The following is an 18,216-nucleotide window of genomic DNA, read 5'->3' on the forward strand; positions in this document are numbered from 1 at the left end:
ACTCTTCCTCGGCCTTTAGTTCCATGATGCTTCTGGACCCCGCCAAGGCCAGGCTCAGAGCTGCTTCTTGGTATTACGCCTGGAATGGCCCCAGGGCAGTGTTGTCCTGAGGTCTCTGTGTTCCTTAGCCTGACCCCAGGGGTGGGTGGCCCTGGCCACTGAGTCTTAAGCTGTTATCCTGTGGCTGGGAAGATTGCATTCAGGTCTTGCACTGACCGTTCCAAGAATCTAAACTGGTCACTCCACTTTGACACTGAAGTTCAGTTTCCCCATCAATAAAGTGACCACAGAGGAGGAGAGGCTGACAATAGGAGATGGACTGGTGTCCAGGATGGGGGCTGTTATGGCCCCCATTTCCCTCAGTAATAGTGGACCCCCGCTTTCATTCTTTTCTGGAAATGAGAGTTGGAACTTTCTTTTCCACCATCCTCTCCTCAATCTGGATAGAAAGCCCTTGGATATGAGAATCTCACGTGTGACGGGTGTGAGGAATGGGTACCCTTCTTGGGCTGCAGGCGTCCTTGCCCAAGGCAGAAGCCTGCGTTACCTCCACCACCTCTTTGCCTTTCCTTCTCCTGGCCTTTCATTTTAAGAGCTGGTAATTTTGAAGTTGTCAGGGGTCTGAGAGAAGATAAGCTAAGGTAAGGCCCAGGGTCACCCAGCCAGGGAATGGCAGGCCAAGTGAGGCCAGGACCAGACCTTCTAACTCTGCCAGTGCCCATTCTCCTGGCCTTCTCCTCCCTGGCCAGGCTCAGGTCTCGCCCACACCCTCGTCATGCCTTGGCCTGACCTGTCCTTAGGCAGACTTGAGACTGGGGCCTGTGGTGGGGTGAGGGGTACTGCTGGAAGCACGGCCGGGGTGAGGCCTGGGAGCTGGCATCTGTCTTTCCAAGGCTCTGGGACTGTCGTTTCTGTGTTGGATTTGTTCACTAGATGGGGCACTTCCTCTGGGGCAGGAAGCTTTGATTTCCTGTGGTGGGGGCCGCTGGTCGGATTAGGAGTGGGGGACTCAGCTCTGGGCCATCCCTGATGTTGTTTGGAACCAAAAAGAGCAGAGCTTTCTGCATAAGGCAGGGGAGGCAGGAAGGAGAGCTTCAGTGAGGAGGCCCCGGTAAAGCCAGAGAAGGAGGCCAAGAGGGCAATGAGATGGGGAGGCGGGGCTGCGGTGGGCAACACAGCAGGAAGCCTGGTCAGCAGGTGACCCTGCCGGGTATTGTGTTTCCCTGTGATATTTCCCCCTGTTTCTGTGGCAACCTTCCCAGGGGGACCCAGGCCTTGGAACTGCAGGAAAGTGCCCCCAGACAGCCCTTTCCTTAGTGGTCTGAGCATTAGGAGGAGTCCTTAAATCTGGCCACCTCCCTTACCATTTTGGCTCCTGGGGACCGGGGCTTGGGAATCTAGGCAAGTAACTGAGCATTGGGCAGTGGGTGGTGGGTGGCTGGGCTGGGTGGAGGCCCTTTTGCACCTCCTGGTTGGGGAAGCAGAAGAGACATTTTTGCTGGACTTTAGGGGTAGGGGGCTCTGTGCCTCTCCTGATCCCATCTCTCCACTGTCCTCCAGCTCTCCCCCTGTGAAAGGGAACTGGACACCATGCTGCCTGGGGCAAAGGGTCGGGGGGTGGGGGGGAGTGGCAGAGGCGGGAGAGATGTTTTCATCAGCAGAGCATAGCTCCTTTGGTCCTGCACCACTTCCCAGAAGCCGAATAAATTCAGGATAGTGTCTTGTTTCGTGTGGGTCAACACGTGATGGGTGTGTATGCACACTTGAGTGAGTGGTGGGGGCCCCTCACGTGTGCCCCTAGGCTTGTATGTAGAGGTGGTGATTCCATGGCAATTTGCAGTCCATGTGGTGGCTGTTTGTTGGGTGTCTGGGGAACATGCACAGATGTAGTGTGGATGTGTGTGGTCTCTAGAGTTGTGCACCTTCGCACTCATGGCTCTGCATGGGGTGGATGGACGCGTTTGGAGGGGATGTATGCCTGTGCAGGAATGGCTTTTTTTTTTTTTTGAAGTCCAGGTATTTGCTGGAAAGCATGCTCATCTCTCTTCAAATGCTGGTTCCCAGACCACTTGCTTTAGAGTTCAGGACACTTGGAACTGCAGGAAAGTGCCCCCAGACAACCCTTTCCTTAGTGGTCTGAGTATTAGGGGGAGTCCTTAAATCTGACACTTCCCTTCCCGTTTTGGCTTCCTAGGACATTTCCAATTCCAGGTACATTTCAATACCAGGGAATGTATTCAAAATAAAGATCCTCAGGCCCCATTCCAGACTCAGAATCTGCAGGGGTGGGTCCTGGGAGTCTGTATTTTGACACATGCTTCAGGTGATCTGGTGCCAAGCCATGTTTGAGGACTGCTGGTCTGGGCCAACCTCTTCAGTTTTTCCTTTGAGGAAACTGAGACCCGCAGAAGGTATGTGCTTTGTCCAAGGACACAAGGATAGTAAGACAAGAACCAGGACAAAATCCCAGCCTTTCAACACCAGTCCAGGACTCACCAATGTGTCCTCCGGGTGTGCGATTGTGTACATGTCCACACTCAGCGTGACACCGTGGGCCAGACGGAACTGGAGTGGATGCTAGCTGGCCTTGACCTTTTCCCTGGGGTCCCGGGCTTCCTGACCTTGCTTTTCCTTTTACATACTGCTTCCTTCTCCCTGGGGAAATCCTGGACTTGTTGCTCATCAATCCTAAAAGTGACGTTGGCAACCAGAAGGCCCCCTTTGCTGTGCCAAGCATTCAGCTGTTTATTTACTCAATGGGTGCTTACTGAGCCTTGCTGTATGCCAAGTCCTGGGCACAGATACACAGTGATCTCATAGGCAGGGCATCTGACCTCAGGGAACTTCCACTCTAGTGGCGGAGACGGTAAGACAAGTAAGCAAGTCAAGAAATGAGTAGATACATTTAGTTACCCATTGTGATGAACCCTAAGAAGGAAATGAACCGGGCGCAGCAACAGAGAATAACAAGGGGGGACTTCCTTAGACAGGGAGGCCAGGGTAGGTCTGCCCGAGAAGTGAAATGGATGCCTGCTCTCACCTTCCCAGCCTGGAAGTGAGCCCTCGGAGCTTCTGAGCCATGCTTGGCAACCACCTGGATCCAGGTGAGGGACCTAGGCTGAGGATTGGAGCCCGAGGGCCAGCCTTTGGCGTGGCACGGAAGACATCGGGGTCTCGGCTCCTCAGGCAATCCACAGAGGCTGATGAAAGGGGAGAAGAGGAGGGGGAGCTGGACAGGGCTGACCTCAGGCTGCTTCAGCGCTCGGGGGAGCAGCCTCTTTCCCTTCCAGGAGCTGAGTCCAGGGCCGTGGATGTGTTGGGTGCCGGGGAGGCGGCAGCAAAGTGCCACCCCTGCTTCACCTTCCTCCCTCCTCATTCCCTTCCTCCCCCTCTCGCCACCCTGTGACTCCCGTGCCAAGTCCCTCCCTTCTTGGTCTAGCCTGGCTGCCTCTGTGGCCACTGGGATCTATTTACCTGGTTCAGGAGTCACCGAGGAGAGAAGGGGATACTATGTAGAGAGGACGTGGGCCCTGGAAGAGAGGACACACCAGAAAAAAGGCCTGGGGCTGAGGCTGGCCGAGTAGGGCCTGGGGCAGGAGAGAGAGAGAAGGAGACCTTGGGCTGGGCACTGCAGAGCCTCTCCTGGGCCCTTGGAATCTGCTCCTCAAACCAGGAGAGATTCTGTGCACAGGGCGGGGTTGGGAGGCATTGGGTGGGGGCAGCAGAAGACAGCTAGAAGGCTGGGCCCCTCTGGCCCCCCTGCAGGCCTGCCCCTTCGGCCCCTTCTCAGAAGGTTACCTTTCACGTCAGCCAGCAGCCTTCAGACCCTCTCGCCTCCAGCCTCTTCTGGTAGGTTTTCCTGGGGGCCCTAGAGCTGTGGGCTGCAGGATGGTCCGGCCCTCTCCCCAGAGGGCTGTGTATCAGAGGAGCCTTCATGTAAAAGAAGAGGCCTCCAACCACCCGCCTGGAGTCCTTCCACCCTGGGCCTCCTTTAGGCTTCTGGTGCACTCACTCCCTGGACTCCTGTGTCTCCCCGGCCTTCCGCCCAGCAGGGGGAGAGGACGGCTCATGAGGAGGGCCCTGGGCTAAACTCACCATCCCCACCCGTCACCAGCCACTTCCTTTTTTCCCCATGTTGCCTGCAGGGATTGGAAATCCTGGTGGGCAGAGACCTTGGGCCCTCAGGGAGAGCCTGGCACCCTGGAGAGAGTGAGGGGGACCCTGTCCCCCTTCAGGAGTCCAGCTCAGCTCCCTCTCACCCCCATGAGGCCAGCTCTGGCTCCTGGAGTCTCCCCCCACCTGCCCCCCCCCAAGCCCTTGAAGTCCTATTTCTCCCTCCCCCGCTGCCAGGATGACAGGGAGAAGCAGGGCAGGCTGGGAGTCACAGGTTCGGAAAGAGTCGGGGTGGGGGAATTCGGCGACTGGGGCGACAGGGCTGTAACCGTGTTGTTTTGCTTGCCCCACAAACCTGCACGGGCATCCGCTGCGCCCAGGGGCGTTCAGGTTGTGGAACTGCTCTCAGAATGACAGGCCGGTGGCACCCGGTTGGGGCAGGGGGGGGCGGGGGGTGAAGGGGGGAGCCCCAGGCAAGGGGGAGCTGGAGGGTTAAAAATAGCAACAGCCGGGTTTCGGTTAGCAAATGTGGAGGCGGGGAGCTGGAGGCGGGGCAGGCGGCAGGCCGTGTTTGCCCGCAGCTCAGGGCTGTGTTTCCCCTGGGTCCCAGGAGTGAGTCACGGTGGAGCTGAGGAGGCGCGCTGGCACAGCCCCCCACCCCCGCCCCACCGGGTGAGGGGCTGGGCCCTGACTTTGGCTCCAGGGCACTGGAAGGACGGCCTCTCCCTTCCAGGCCTTCAGAGTCTTCTGGAGAGTCCAGCCATGGAGATAGTGTGGTAGTGGGGAAGAAATCATTCTCAGACCAGAGACCTGGGTTTGAATCCCAGTTGAATAGGCTGAGGAACCTTGTGCAAGGCTGCCAAGGACTCTGACACCTGATTTCTTAATCTTTCAAGCGGGGATTTACTCATAGGTACCTGTCAACCCTCAGCAGATTGAAATGCACCCTGCAGACGTGAGTGATCAGCTTCACTCGCCTGCGCCCGTCGCAGAGCTTGCAGAAGGGCCCTCCAGTGAGGGCACAGGGAGGAATATGGTAGCGTCCCTATTTTCCTCCTGCAAAAACCCAAGTGTAGCTCTCTGTGCCTCGGTTTCCTCATCTCTGTAATATGAAAATAATAACTGCTTCAAGCTCCTTGAGTTGCTCTCAAGATTCAAGTAAGTAAGACTAGCACTGTGCCCGGTATGAGGTCAGTGCACAGAGAACATCATCACCATCATTGATGTTATTGTTCATATTTTTGAAGGTCAGGGATAGGGAATGTTAAAGACATGAAGAACAGAAACTGGGCTCAGCCCCAGTTCACAGAAAAATCAGGCCAAATTCACAGATTCCTCCACCCATAAGGGCCTGGAACAGCAGGAATCTGTAGCCAGAAGTCACAGGGTGGACCCCTTCTCTCTTTCACTCCCTCACCCCCGCCTCTCCCAGTGAGGCAGGATGCAAGGGACCCTAGGGCCTCGCTGCCAGCTGGCACAGGGAGGGTCTGGGATGGGACTGGCCCCAATGGCCCTGCTGTGCAGTAAGTACCTTGCCAGCATCTGCTGGAGTGACCTTTATTTTAGCCCCTCCCTGGCAACTTTTAAAAGGAGCATGAGGCAGGGGAGGGATGAGAAGGTCAGTGATGTCAGCAGTCTCTATTCCCAGCACAGCGGCCCTGGAAGAAGCAGGAGGCATTTCTTTCAGGAAATGATCATTATTCAGGCTGCAGGCATCCATTAAGTCAGTCCTGACTTGGTGCCCAGGCCCGTGCTCGGCCTTCTGCGTGCTTCAGGGAGAGGTCGAGGATCCTGGGCTGTAGATAACGCAGAACCCCAGAGGATACGGGGTCCAAGAATACGAGGAATCAGTGAGAGCCCTGTGTCCTAGTTCTCACGGGATCCAGAGCTTACATGCCCATTGGCAGTGCCATCTTGATCGTGCATGGGTGTATATATACATATCAATTCTGTTCCATTGTTACAGAGGCAGTTCATGCGCCTCATAGATAGCCAGACAACACAGAGGAGCAAAGGTGAAAGAGTAAGAAACATCCAATCCCAGCAGTGGGAGATCGCTGCCACAGTCCCTCTGAGCACCTTTCCATCTCCTGACATGCCTTCATGTGTTGTGCATTTTACCGAAACAAGACTACACAGTGTATGCCGTTTTTTCAGTCAGTGATCTCTACCTTCCACTAGAGTAAATTTTCATCTCATCAAATCCCCAGTTGGCTAGAAATTTTCCAAGACAGCTGGTTGGCCCAAATCAGTACCCAGTACCATGCATCTGGCATTTGAATTCCCTGAGAGCTGTGCATGCACCCTAGCTGGGTCTGTGGTCTGGAGACACCCAAGCCGAGCAAGCCTGAAGGGCAGCCCTGGCCGCAAAAGGGAATTGTGTCACCTGAAGAATCTACCCGCCACCTTCCAAAAATAACGGGCGAAATGAGTGGAATTCCAGGGCTTAGCTGGGATGGGGATCTGGTATTTAACTGTCATGAATATTAATGTGGCATCCTGTGAGTGCCAGCATTCATAGCTTGTTACTATTCATGGACTCATATCCATGATGCCCCAGGCCATGGAGCAGGCCAGGGTCTCCACCGTGATCTCTGTCTCTCTCCAGACATCCAGGTCCAGGGGTGCTGATGGCTGTTTGCTTGTGTTCCTGGCCCCTCAGGAGCCTGCCCTGAGGATCGTGGCAGTTTAGTCGCTAAGTCATGTCTGACTCTTGTGACCCCATAAACTAGCCTGCCAGGCTCCTCTGTCCATAGGATTTTCCAGGCAAGAATACTGGAATGGGTTACCATTCTTTTCTCCAGAGGATTTTCCCAACCCAAGGATCAAACCCAGGTCTCCTGAAGATTTACCACTGAGCTACCAGGGAAGCCCTGAGGAAGGGGGCTCTCTTTTGCACGCGGGGCCCCCTCCACCCCTGCCCATGGCCTGCCGGAGTGTGTAAGGCCTGGGCAAGAGAGGGAGAGAGAAGAGAGTATCTTCTCCCTGGGGATTCACTCCCAAGTAGCTGCTCTGTGGGTGTCTTGCTTGGGTTATGTAACTTGCATTTTAGACAGGGCCTGACGGTTTCCAGAGTGCCTTCACACAGCGTTTGCCCTCTGAGCAGGCCTGAGGGTTTGCTTGTTTAGTTATACTCGGCTGGGGGCAGCTTACAGGAAATGATAAAATGGTAACAAGTACATTTAAAAAGCAGGGAAAATGAAAAGGATGAAAAGGGAAGTGAAGATGGAGTTGGGGAGTGCCTCTTGGAGGCCTCATGCAGGCACAGGCAGAGATGGTCCTGTCTTTATTTTTGTTGTTGTCTTCTGGATGGAGTGCCAGCCTTGTGGGAACACGTGAGTCACGCCCAGGCCTTCTGATGCTGGGACCACACTCTGTCCAGTGACCCCCAGGTGGCCTCACCTCACCTCAGTGGGTGGGGCTCATTGTACACACCAGTGTAGGGATTATGTGCTTAGATTCTGGAGTCCCAGAAGCCCCACTCACCATGTGTGTGACCTCAGCAAGTTTCGTAACCTCTCTGAGCCTCAGTTACCTCCTTTGCAATTTGAGGATGGTAGCAGTGTTGACCTTATAGGGTGCTTATGAGGACCGAATGAGAGAGCACAAGGCAGATACTTAGCACAGTAACCAGCACCCAGTAAGCATTCAGTACATGGTTGTTGATCCTTACTAATATTACTAATTACTGGTAATAATAAAATAATAATGATTGATATTAATATAACTGAAGCTTTTCCCTGGCAGTCTCTGGAGTGGACTGAGTGGCCTTGTGGGTGGCACCAGTGAGCAGAGCCAGAAAGGCATAGCTGAGAGAGACAGAGCCGGCGGGAGGCAGAAGTGGGGTGCAGAGGGAGGCAGGGTCTGGCCAAGGAGGGCCCAGGAGCTGGGGGACCAGTGAGGGCGAGGGAGTGAACACAGACCTCAGAGGGGAGAAAGGAGCAGCTCTGAGACAGCCCCAGGGCGGTGACCGTGCTTCCTGTTGGGGCAAGCGCTGGCCCTTGAGAAAGACTGGCTGGGGCTGGGGCTGGCGGCTAAGAGGGAGCAGCTGGTCTCAGTGGGGCACCAGGGGGTGGGGGAGGGGGAGAGACAAAGGCAGAAGCTTGACAGAAACTCAGTTCTTCTCCCCGAATTACAGATGGGGGCCCCATCTTGACTGCTCAGGTTGTTTTGCTTGTGATAGGAAAGACAGATGGTGGGCAGACATCGTGGTGAACTTCCTAATGCAGGGCTTGGCGCTCCTGGAGCAGAGGGCTGAGGGTAAGTGGCAGCTTTGGTTTCTGAGGCCTTTGGGGGCCTGGGAAAGCCTAGGGCAGTCTGGATGAGGGGGCCTGGCCTGGGCCTGAGGGGAGCCTGCTGCTGACTGATGCCACACACCCTGAGCAAGTGGTTCTGCCCTCCCCTTCCCACCGTCACAGAGGATAGCCAGGGGAGACTGGGTAGTGGCCCCGAGGCCGCCGGGTTTGGAGAGACTCCCACTTTTCCTTGCCGGAGGGCAGTGAGATGCCCCAGAGTCCCAGGAACTGCCAGCCCCTCAGGACTCAGAAAGGCCCAGCGCCCCTGCCTCAGGGTGGTCTCCATCCGCCTGGAGAGGCCACAGAAGGGACTGGACCCCGGGGCAGGGACGAGAAGCCAGAGAGGACGCCATCCCACCCCCAGGGAGCTCAAGCTGCCGCTGCCATGGTTACATCTGCTTCCTGTTTGATTCATCTCAAACAGCAAAAAGGGGGGTGCCGACTCCCAGCACAGGCCACCGCTGCGTGGGGCTGTTTACAACAGCCGCATGTGGGATTCCCAGAAAGAGACTCCAAACCGGACATCCTGCGGCTGCAAAATACCCAGGTGTCAAGAGCTAAAAATAGCTGCCCCAGGGCCCCAGGCGCGGGGAAAGGGGCATGCTTGCTGCGGAGGCGGAGGGCCAGCCTTGCGGCCCTCACATCAGCCTCCTGCCTGCCACACAGCTGCGGAGCCTGTGAGCTTGGGCCGCTCCCCGCCCTTCGGCCTGACTGGGGGCCTTTGTCTGGGCAGTCCCGCGTCCCAGGCCGCTCACCTGGGAGCCTCCGCCCCAGGCCCGCCTGCCTTCCTGCCTGCCTGGTGGAGCTTGCTTTGAGACGCTAATGAGAAAGCCTCAGAAGCCCTTGGGAGCATCTAAGGAAGGGACAAAGGAGGATACCCGAGAGCCTGAAGATGAAGGCGTTGCTCGTCCAAGTTCCCGCCTTGTCAGTGCCAGCCCCTGTTCCCACCTATAGTCCGAAGTCATCGCTTGGCATGGCATCTGCAGAGTCAGCAGCTGGTATCTATCTGTGATCTGGGAGGACTGTCTTCACCGGGACCTAGAGATGGGACAGGCAGTTTCCGCCCTCTAACCTGCAGCAGGACTGGAGTCTGCCGCTGGTTCAAGTTTCCTGGGAGCTGCGTGATTTTTATCTTTCCCTGTGCCCAGCCAGGTCCTGCATTCGGCTGTCCACCAAGTAGCCTCTAGAGTCGAGGTGCTGGGGAGAAGCAGCCACGAGTGTTGCTTAAGAACATGGATTCTGGAGCCCATTTGTCTGGCTGAAGTCCCAGCATAGCCACTTCCCTGTTATGTGCCTCCAGACGAGTTATTTAATACTGCTGGGCCTCAGTTGACTAATCTATATAATAGGGATAAAAATAGTAACCACCACATAGGTTTGTCATCAGGGTTAGATGAACTAGCAAACGCAGGGCACATAGTAAACTGCTAGTTACAAAAGGTCAGATGGGGAAGAAAGAGAAGAGCCTGTTTGGGGAGAGTCAGGAGATAAGAGACTGGACAGGAATGCATCTGAGAGCAAGTGGACTGAGAGACGAGGGCAGAACGCAGACGAGACCAGGTGCTGAGATGCTTATGCCAGAGGGCGGCTGCGGGTGAGTTCAGGGGCAAACAGGGTGAATCACGACCCTGGTGGAGAGCAGAGTACCCGCCATGTGCCCCGTGCTTCGCGCATAGCGTCGCTCATCTCAGATGACCTCTTCCTGGTCCATATTCTTACCGTCGAATTTCAGAGGCACAGCCAAGCCTTGCCCAGGCTGCAGCGTGTCCCTGGCTATCCCTGCCAGTCACTGAGGGAGTCGGAGTGTGAACACCGGTCTATCTAACCCCAAAGCCAACGTCCTCCATGCTGCGGACCCTCACTTCTCTCACTCTGTGGGGCCGGAGTTCCCATCCAGCTTGCAGCACACTGGGTTCTGGATAAATCTGAGTAATAAGCAGCTTGGTGCCAAGATCATAAGCAATAGAATTAGTAAGTAGCAAGAGAATTTCTGGAAGGGGGACACAAGAGACTGTTAAAAGGCGTTGAGTCTAAGGAAGTGCTAGGGAATTGGATGAGTGAGAAACTTCTAGTTTCATACTTTGGGGGGCTTTTTGAAATGTTTTTAGTCTCTACAAGTCATATACTTTTCAATTTTTAAAAAATCGTGGGCTGTCTGGAGTTGAAACTCCTGAAAGTGAAAGTCAGGTTTTATCCACTTTTCCACGCCTTTGAGCCCAAGACCAGTGCCCTCACTGAGAGGTACTTAGAACCTGCTTTGGGGGTCGACTTCTTGGGTTCTCCTCCCAGCACTGGTCTGGCCTGGTTGTACTGCTAACCCGCTGGGTGACTGTGACCTAGCCCCCCTCCCCTCTCTCCCTTCTCTGGGAAGTGGGAGTGTTGCCTGCACAATCTCTGAAGCCTCATCAGCTCCTAATATACACCGCACAGTCCTCACTCTGTCAGTCGGGCAACTGTGACGTTCTCGCTTCTGTTTGTTGATTCTTGGACCTTCCTGGCCATTTCACTCCCAGCTTTGTCTTCTCTGCCAGCCCCCTGCGGAGTCAAGTTTTGTCTGGTGAAGCAGACCTGAGCTGACGAGGCTGGGGGAGGGAGCGGGGAGGGTCAGCCCTGGACCCAGGGCTTCGCCTCGTGCCTGCAGGGCAGGGATCTGCCTGCTCCTCCTTTTTCAACTCCTCAGGAGACCAGGGAGGGGGACACAGCTTTGACAAAGACATGGGAAGCATTCAGAGGGGCTTGTGGGCGGCCATGCTCTTGGGGAAGCCCTCCCCTGACATAGGACTGGCAGCGCCGTGCAGAGCAGGTGGCCAGGCCGAGCTCAGGTTTCCAGTCGCATCTGCTGGGCAGGTGAGGGCCAAGGGGAAACAAGGGAGGAGCGGGAGGCCAGCTTGTACAGGTGCTCGGGGACGGGAGAGCTGCACTTATGTCTGCCCTGGAGGCGGCTGAGGGCCAGGGCAGACCCACTGGGGCAGAATTTCTGGGTAAGATCAGGTGTTCAGTTGGGGAAGGTGACTTGATGGAAACTTCAGCACCTGGTAAGCCATCTCTTCAGCCTGACTGCAGTTGCCTCCAAAGAAGGTGGGAATAGGGAGTGACCAGGATTCCAGAAATTAAAGCTGTCCACGCAGGCCTGGAGCAGTGTGGAAAAGGGCCAGACCTATGCTGTTTCCCGTACCTTGGGTCCATTCACTCCTGATTGTATTTCACTCGTGAAAGTGTCAGTCACTCAGTTGTGTCCAGTGCTTTGTGACCCCATGGACTGTGGCCCACCAAGCTCCTCTGTCTATGGAATTCTCCAGGCGAGAATACTGGAGTGGGTAGCCATTTCCTTCTCCACGGGCCCTTCCTGACCTAGGGATTGAACCCGGGTCTCCTGCATTGCAGGCAGATTCTTTACTGTCTGAGCCACTAGGAAAGCCCACATTTCACTCCTGATTGCACCCAAATTAGTGGTAATAGCACTGTGAGAGGGGCTGATGAGAAGGGCCCCCAAGTTCATCCCCAAGTCTGAGATGCCAGATGGTCACTTCGTGGTTTCAGGTGAGCTGCTGACCGGGTGCCTTTTCTTCTCTCTGGGACACAGGAGAGATGCTCCCCAACAATTATCTCTGTTGCTCTGGGCGCTTCTGAACCCCTGGTCTCTCAGCATGGACCGAGGGACTTGAGAGAAGCAGAGCTCTTTCCAGGCATTTCTTCTAAAATCCACCCCTGTTGGTAGGCAAACCACACACACACACACACCCAGCTTTCCTAAACAGAGTTTACATCATATCATCATCACAGAACGTCTCTTCTGAGCGCTGTAACAAACACTACGGAGTTCAGGGCCATTAGTTTTGTCCCCTCCAAAGGGTGCATGGTGTCCGGAACCCGTGGTTACAGGGGAGTGGGGTGCAGAGAAACTGGCTGTGCCCCTACAGCGCGTGCTGCTGGCCAGCCCCCAGGCAAGGACCGAGGGCTGTAGGAGACAGTTCCCAGCAGCAGGGACTGGAGACACAGGACTCTACAGTCTCTGGACGTGCGGCCGAGAGCCTAGTTTTGAAGCCTCTCTCAGAGAACGAGGTCCTGAGAGAGCCTTGGGGTGGGGAGCCATCCCATCCGGGGGGCTGCCTCCCGCACTCCTGTTCCTTGAGGCTCACAAACCTTGAGAGATACGCATGCCATGTCCTAGGCATGGGGCCAGGAGAGTGTCATTGTGTTCGAGTCACCAGTTCCTAACAGCCTGCCATGTGCCCAGCAAGGTATTAGGTCATAGCTTACCAGTGGCACTGCAGAGACCCCGATTACTGAAGTGTCGAGGTGGTGGGTACCAAGTGGGTGCTGGGGAGGTGAGGAGGGGGAGGTCAGGGGGAGCTCCCTGAGGAGATGGGCTTGGGCTGCACTTGAGAGGATAGGCCGCATTTGAATAGGCGGAGCGACATTTCCCTACCAAATGTCATCGGCACAGGCGCTAGTATCTGGGGGCAGTTGGTGGGAGTCTCTCTCTCTGTGCGCAGAGGCGCCCCTCCCCAACAGGCACCTGCTTGCAGGAACTTCTACTTGTCCAGCTCCTGAAAGAGGATTGAGGCTGCCCTTAGGCCACAGAGCAGTACCTGCCAGCTGACCTTCAGAAAAACACCCCTTCTGCCCCAAATCTGGTCTGAGGAGGGCTTCTGTGTGTCCACTACTTGCCCCTTCAGGATGCCTCTGGTCTCCAGCTCCGTCCTCTGCCCTGAGCTAGACAGCAGGAGGGCAAGGTGGCCTCAGGACTCAGCTTTCCCCACCCCAGCCAGTCCCTGGGCTCCCCTAGGCCACTCTGCTGCTGACTGCCCTACTATGGGATTCCATGGGCTCTGAACTGGATGGAGGTGGGGTTGGAGGCCCTGCACTGGACCTAGGAGTCTGGGAGAGGTGGCCATTTCCAGAAGGAAAGACCTTTTTTCAGGTTATCCGTGAAACAAAGGCTGAGCGATTCCCTTCTCTGGGGGCACAGAGGCTGTAAGACCCAGGATGGGGCAGTAGGAAGAGGGAGTTCCTCTTGTGGGGTCCTCGAGCTGTGCATTCCAGACCCACCCCTTCACAGCTCCCATCAGATCTGACCTGACCTCCAGGCCACAACTAATCCCTCCCCCACTGTGGAGGGGGGCCCAGCTCCCTTTTCAGTCCTGCTCCCCCTTCCCCTTGTCTCCCTCCAGGCATCCTTAGTGCAGTCTCACCAGCCTGCTGTCCACCTCACCCCTCAGCCCTCTCCTTCCCCTTCCAACTTTGGGAGCCTGCCTCGGCTGCCCAGAGAAGGCTAGGCGCCTCAGGGAGGGCTGACACTGCTGGGTAAACTGGAACCACCTGAGTTTCCTGTCCAGGACCGAGCTCCAGTAGAGTGAGATATCTGAGCCGCTTGATAGATCTGATGAGGAAGATGGAGCTGGGGCTCACTCTTAAGCAGCATGGGAGTTTGAGGAAAGGAATGGGGTGGGGTCTTGACTTTCTGGCTAGCTTCCGGTGGAGGTGCCAGGTTTTGGCATGCTTGGGCTGGAGTGGGACCTCCTGGACAGGCAGGCAGCCTGCCTGGCTTAGCCCTCTCTCCTCTCCCTCCCCTGCCCCTCCTCTCCTGGCAGCTGATTCACTCCATCTCTTCTCTGTACAGATGGGACCCAGGTGAGCCCGGCTGCCCCCTGCTCCAGCCCCTCCATCATAGGTAAGAGTATGCCTGAGGGGGAGTGTGGTGGGGAGTGGAAGATGAGGCTAGAAAGGACAAAGGAGGGCCAGGAGCTGAAAAGGACAGAAGGTGGTTCAGCAGGGTGGCTGGAGGATGGGCCAGAGTTGGGAGATTGGGGTTCTGGGGGAGGGGGCAAAGTTGTGGTTTTGTGGGGAAGAGGTGAGGGTGGGGGATAAGAGCGGCAATTCTGGGTCCAGGCGGGCCCCAGAGCTGGGAAGCACAACAGGAAAAGGAAAGGCAGGATGCTCTTCTTGTCCGAGCTGGGGCAGCGAAACAGGAAGGCAAGTAGGAAGCTAATATTTATGCTCAGGTCCCTGCCTTGGGGGCTCTGGGGAGGGGGTGCATTCTTGTTTGTCGGCTCTGAGGTCCTCACGCCGGCCCTGCAGGGTGGGCACAGCAGCCCTTGCAGGATGAGAAGATGCCTCGTGGTGCTTGGGTGGAGGTTGAGGACCCCCCTCCGTGATCCTCTCAGCATTCCACACCCCCGCTGCTGTCAGGCTGTGTTGGGCAAGGCGGGTGGATGCCCATGGTTTAGGATGTGCCCGTGGTTGGGCTGGGGTGGGTGAGGCTGGACTGACTGAGGGCTGTTTTGTCCTTAATTTCAACCAGATCCACTGAGGGCCTTCTGGGTGTAGGTTCCACACCTGACACCCAGCCTAGGGCAGCGAAAAAGGAAGGGCATGTCCTCTTTGCTCCAGTCCTTGTTGTCGAAAGCTTGCAGACCTGGGGAGATGAGACACACAAATAAAGAGAGAGATAATGGTAGAATGTAATATGTGATCTGTGTGAAAGGAGGCAGCAGCTGATTAAAGAATTCATCCATCCATTCAAGAAACAGTGAGTTCACTACCTACTGTCATTTAGTCCTCCTAGCTGTGTAATCGGAGAAGGCAATGGCACCCCCACTCCAGTACTCTTGCCTGGAAAATCCTATGGACGGAGGAGCCTGGTAGGCTGCAGTCCATGGAGTCGCTAAGAGTTGGATACAACTGAGCTACTTCACTTTCACTTTTCACTTTCATGCATTGGAGAAGGAAATGGCAACCCACTCCAGTGTTCTTGCCTGGAGAATCCCAGGGACGGGGGAGCCTGGTGGGCTGCCCTCTATGGGGTTGCACAGAGTCAGAAGTGACTTAGCAGCAGCAGCTGTGTAATTTTCTAAACATTGAAAGACAGAAATTGGAAAAAGAAAAAGAAGCATGAATGAACTCCATCTCTATTCCAGGGCACAGAGGACATAGGGATTTATTTATTGATTCAGACAATATTTGCTGAGTGCCTGTCATGCGCTAGGTTCTGGTTCTAGGGGCTGGGATAGTGAGCAATAGGGAGAAGCAAGTCCCTGCCCTTGGAGCGTAGCTCAGATTTGGTACCTGCCTCACCGGTGCTTTCAGGGGACAAAACTACCAGCATGATGGAAATCCAGAGGGCTGGACACGGGACCCTGGGCTGGCTTCAGGAAAGGGGAAAGACACCAGCAAGGCTTGGAAGTCTGGCAAGATCTAGAAAAGTGGAATTGAGGGGTGAAGACAGCACCAGCGGGGGGACTTTATGAACACAAGTTCAGAGGATGGAAGGTACATGGGCTGTGATGAGATGGGAGCTGATAGCTTAGGTGGAGGGTCCGTGTTCAGATGTGGGAGACAAAGTGGAGAGAGACCAGCTTAGCACCAGACTGTGGAGACCCTCAAATGCTAATTCACCCTGAGGGGGGTTCCCAGGTTTGAAGGCAGAGCCCCTCCCACCTTCCCAGCAGTGGAAGGGGCTGAAGCAGTGAGGGAGAGCGGAATGGGTTGCTCCCAGTCTGTGTGGCCAAAGCTGCTGGCCGCAAGTCCAGGGGGCCTGCCCTGAGGACCCTTGTGCATCGCTGAGGGAGTCCCCCCAGGAAGCCAGAACACCTGCCAGGAGAGGACTGAGATCCTTCCTGGGGCAGGAGTGCAGTGGCATCAGGGCCCAAACTCAACCCAGAATGAGAATTTGGGGTCACTGAGTGGAGGCATGAGCAAGAAGTGGGGACATCAAAGTGGTGCATTGCCTGCTGTCGTCAGTATCTGGGTGTCCAACTGCCCGCTCTGGTCTCTTGACATCCAGAGAATGGTACAGGCACCTCCCTGCTCTGCTCCTCTCTCATCTCCATCTCACAGTCAGAGAATATAAGAGCGGGCACTACTTAGAGACCACCTACTGCAAGCCCCTCTGCCTTTCTCCAGCGAGAAACCCATCCTGGGGTGAGAGACAGGGGAGGCGACTTCCTGAAAGTGGATGGGAAAATGGAGCCAGAGCGCTGGTCTCAGCAGGACAGAGCCTGAGCTCACTGTGCCCTGGGCTGGTGGCCTTGGCCAGGTCCCTTCACCCAAGCCTCAGTTTCTTCCTGTGGGAACAGTAGTAGCTCCCTCCCAGGGCCCCAGGGTGATGAGGTGAAAGGGTTTGCAGCAAGTCCGCTCATGTGCTGTGGATGTTAAGATAATGGTTCAGCTGGAGTCCCTGGCTGGTCTTTGCCCCAGCGCCTTCCAGTCCTCCTCAATTCAGGCCTGGAAGACAGCCCATGGCTGCCTCCACAGGGGATGCCCAGCACTGCATTAGCTGAAGGAAGCCTCTCTGAAAAGGTTGCTCCGCTTGTGTGCTCTCACCTGCTCCCAGCCCCACCTGTGACCTCTTTTCTAGGATAACTGGGAATGTCTGGCTGCTGAGCGCAGCCTGGCCTAGCTGGCGGTGCTGGCATGGGACCTAGTCTGGCAACTGGTTATATATAGCCCCTGCGTCCATGGCCTTGGCAGGGTGCTCCTGGCGTGGGCGCAGGGGACACTCGAGAAGAGGCGCTTAAGCTGCCGTCCTTGCCACGCCCGGCCCAGAGCTGGTGTGAGGGTACCTAGGAGCTCCCTGGGCACATGGGCTGTGCAGGCCTAGGGTGCTGGCCAGGGCTAGCTGTGGGTTTGAGGCACCTCTTCTTTATCCTGTGGCCTGGGATAAAGTAGGGAGGATGGCGCTGAGGGCCTGGGGTGCCCTTTGGGCTTGGAGGCAGAACAAAGGGAACCACCTGTCCTATTGCTGTTTTTGAGATCAGTTTATCAGAGGGCATGTGTGTCCAATCTTCCTCCAGGGGGGAAGAAGGGAAGGAGAGGGCAGGGTCCAGGATGTATCACTAAAGGGTCCTCAGTCCATTCCTAAATCCCACAGCCCCCAACCGTGGCCTGGAGAGGCAACATATTTAGTAGAAAACTACACGGGGTCAAAAGGCTCAGCTCACCACCAGCAGTGATAGACTAAGGCCATGGTGTATGTGACCTCCTTTCTCACGGGTGAAACAGAATTGAAAATACCTACCTTGCAGGACTGTGCTGAGGGCCCCCAAGGGAAAGGCCCCTGGAGGGTGTTGTGCCTCGTCAGGTGAATCTGAAGGAGGCTGATTAGGTAACTGATCACCTGCGGGCCTTTCCCCGCTCACCCTGCCCTCTCTGTGCGCCCTCAGGCTGGCCCAGGCCCCGCGCAGACACGCCAGGCCCTCAGCCCCAGCCCATGGACCTGCGGGTGGGCCAGCGGCCCGCGGTGGAGCCCCCGCCGGAGCCCACACTGTTGGCCCTGCAGCACCCCCAGCGCCTCCACCACCACCTCTTCTTGGCGGGCCTGCAGCCCCAGCGCTCGGCAGAACCCATGCGGGTAAAGCTAGAGCTCCCACGAAGCCTCGAGCCCAGACCCGGCCCCGCCCTCCCTTCAGCCTCCACCTCTGTCCTCAACTCCTCGCCCCCTCCCCACAGCTCTCAATGGACACGCAGATGCCCGAGTTGCAGATGGGGCAGCAGGAACAAGAGCTGCGGCAGCTTCTCAATAAGGACAAGAGCAAGCGAAGTAAGGGTGGAAGCCTACCCCGGTGTGTCCACGGCCCCCTGTGTTGCGGGGGGAGGAGGATGCCAGCCTCAGCCTGGGTCGCTCTCTGCCTGCCAGGCACTGCGGGTGAACGTGGGAGGAGGTGAAGGGGGACCCGCGGGCTTCACAGAAGGGATGTAGCCTCAGGCTTGGCTGTTGCATGAAGGGCCCCTGGGAAGCTTAGTCGGGCGGGGTGGGGTGGGTGCGGCGGGGGGCGTGATCAGGGCAATGGGCAGAAAATATTCCAGG

The 18,216-nt window shown here is 56.3% G+C and overlaps 1 protein-coding gene and 1 long non-coding RNA gene across 4 annotated transcripts in view; one reads left to right on the forward strand and one right to left on the reverse strand.

The window, feature by feature from the left end:
- LOC120861320 (histone deacetylase 7-like) overlaps positions 1–18,216 on the forward strand; it is a 36,218-nt gene that overhangs the window by 1,750 nt on the left and 16,252 nt on the right. For both annotated transcript variants that reach the window (XM_040236960.1, XM_040236961.1), the window contains exons 2-4: positions 14,032–14,082; positions 17,573–17,760; positions 17,859–17,949. In XM_040236960.1, the coding sequence (XP_040092894.1) occupies positions 14,032–14,082; positions 17,573–17,760; positions 17,859–17,949 (330 nt within the window). The remainder of the gene's footprint in view (positions 1–14,031; positions 14,083–17,572; positions 17,761–17,858; positions 17,950–18,216) is intronic.
- Positions 329–4,570, reverse strand: LOC120861323. 2 transcript variants are annotated; one of them, XR_005720519.1, is made up of 4 exons: positions 4,469–4,570; positions 3,799–3,930; positions 3,475–3,530; positions 329–3,200 (listed from the first exon to the last, which is right to left on the reverse strand). It is a non-coding gene; the product is annotated as an uncharacterized LOC120861323 (long non-coding RNA). The 2 variants fall into 2 exon arrangements; XR_005720518.1 differs by lacking the exon at positions 4,469–4,570 and having other exon boundaries at positions 3,799–3,976.

The sequence above is a fragment of the Oryx dammah genome, unplaced genomic scaffold (genome assembly GCF_014754425.2).
Source record: "Oryx dammah isolate SB20612 unplaced genomic scaffold, SCBI_Odam_1.1 HiC_scaffold_11232, whole genome shotgun sequence".
NCBI lineage: Eukaryota > Metazoa > Chordata > Mammalia > Artiodactyla > Bovidae > Oryx > Oryx dammah.